The sequence below is a fragment of the Taudactylus pleione genome, unplaced genomic scaffold (genome assembly GCF_031769625.1).
Source record: "Taudactylus pleione unplaced genomic scaffold, aTauple2 ptg000070l, whole genome shotgun sequence".
Classification (NCBI taxonomy): Eukaryota; Metazoa; Chordata; class Amphibia; order Anura; family Myobatrachidae; genus Taudactylus; species Taudactylus pleione.
This window is the reverse complement of record NW_028284472.1, coordinates 4,127,501-4,129,298: the sequence shown is the minus strand read 5'-3', so window position 1 is coordinate 4,129,298 and position 1,798 is coordinate 4,127,501. Positions and strand designations below refer to the sequence as shown.

General features: G+C 40.3%; 1 protein-coding gene across 1 annotated transcript in view; it reads right to left on the bottom strand.

The window, feature by feature from the left end:
* Window positions 1–882: 882 nt before the first annotated feature.
* Window positions 883–1,798, bottom strand: part of LOC148533723 (interleukin-17F-like) — a 40,901-nt gene continuing 39,985 nt past the window's right edge. The window contains exon 3 of the mRNA XM_088467317.1: window positions 883–1,186. Within this exon, the coding sequence (XP_088323443.1) occupies window positions 949–1,186 (238 nt within the window). The 3' untranslated portion in view covers window positions 883–948. The remainder of the gene's footprint in view (window positions 1,187–1,798) is intronic.

The following is a 1,798-nucleotide window of genomic DNA, read 5'->3' as shown; positions in this document are numbered from 1 at the left end:
GTCTGAATCCCACTGCTTATATAATTGGGCCCCAACATGCACATAAAGACCCCCTGTAGTATCCCTGGCCACACCAAAGTTATCTTGGTAATGTGTCTACATAGATTGATTATACTGGGGGGGGGGTTTGTAACATAGTATTAAGCTAAAATGTTTTTATATATTTGCCATATGTGTGATGACCTTAACATATATAAAGTGTCTGTGATTTTATTAGATTGTGTGTTTACATTGAATCCATTCTATCTTTTCCTTACCATAACCAATTCCTATTCCAGCTTATGGAATAAACTGTTTTATGCTTTTATGCAAAGCCCTGTCTGCCTTTCTTTGTGTCTGTTTGGGGAAACCTTGCCTCTCTGCTATGGTAGGGTATAGCAAAAAGCTGCTGTCAAAGGAAGAATACCCTACCAAGGTACAACTGACCTGTACCTACACCACATCATTTGCACCCTTAGCACACCAGGATATTACACTTATAAGCAAAGTGTTTGTGACATCTGCAGTCCCTTCCACACTCCCAGTCAGATATAAAATAATATCACAGCGAATGAATAAGTACAAGTACGACAGCGCATAATATCTATGGGACTGGGCACTAAAATTTCTGCTCACCTAAAAGAAATTGTACAAATAGTAAGATAAAAATAGTTTAAATGCCATGTCTTATGCAGTTACTAACCCAGTCTTGTTTTCCAATGTATATGATTTTATTGCCTTTAAAATAATCATAAATAAATACACCACAGACTTATTACATATGTTATAAATACATATAAATACATCATAAAAAATAAAACTAGAACCTGCAATATGCATTGCTACGTATATAACAGCACTTAACCAGTGCAACTTTTCTTCTAATCATCCTCAATATGCAGAACAGCACTGGCTGAGAATGTCCCCAGATTACTATATCCAGTAACTGGAGAGGAACACTGGCCCCCGTTATTGCTGATCTTGGGTAATGGGCCGGACGCAGGTGCAGCCCACAGTGACCATCAGCTTTTCTAGCTTAAAGATGGGGACACATCCTCTCATCTCACGTTGTAGGACCAGGATCTCCCGTATGATGGGGACTGAGTTCATGCTATTGTCCAAGTCACCCTGTGCATCCAGGCATCTGGTGTGAAGACACTTTGCCTCGGGGATTCTTGAAGGGAATCTGTTGTTATTCACATCATAGCTGGGTTGAAAAAAAATATAGACAAAAAAAAAATCAGTCATTAAAAACCATTAATCAGTAAATGTCAGATATTGGTACAATATTCACTACAATAAATTAAATGCAGTTATTAACAGTAAATATATGTAACGTTATAATAAAAGATATTTATTTAGGCTGGTTTTTGGTGTTTCGCTAATTTGTTGACCAGACAAAAAGGTGGAATCATAAAGCTCACCAGGCACGCTGTGCACTGGCTGATTCTCTTTTTTTCTTAATTGATCCGATAAAGCCACGTGCATGCCTCAGACCAACCATGATCAAAAATAGTAGGAAAAGTGACATCGGTATTTGTATGGGATCCTTGGGCCTGATTCAGAGCTGGATGCTCTGAACGAGCGCCCGCTCTGAATCAGGGCGTTTTTTTTTTAATGGTGCAGCCTCTTGGACGCTTGCATAGCTGTGGGTTACCACCCACAGCTTATGCGAGCGTCCATGATGATGGTCGCGATGGTCAAGACCATCGCGACCATCTGGCTAGCGACGAGACCCATGCGGTAGTGTCTTGTTGCCGCAAGCCCAAGAGTGCTTTTGGCTCTATCAGAGCCAAAAGCACTCCCACTGACATCACTT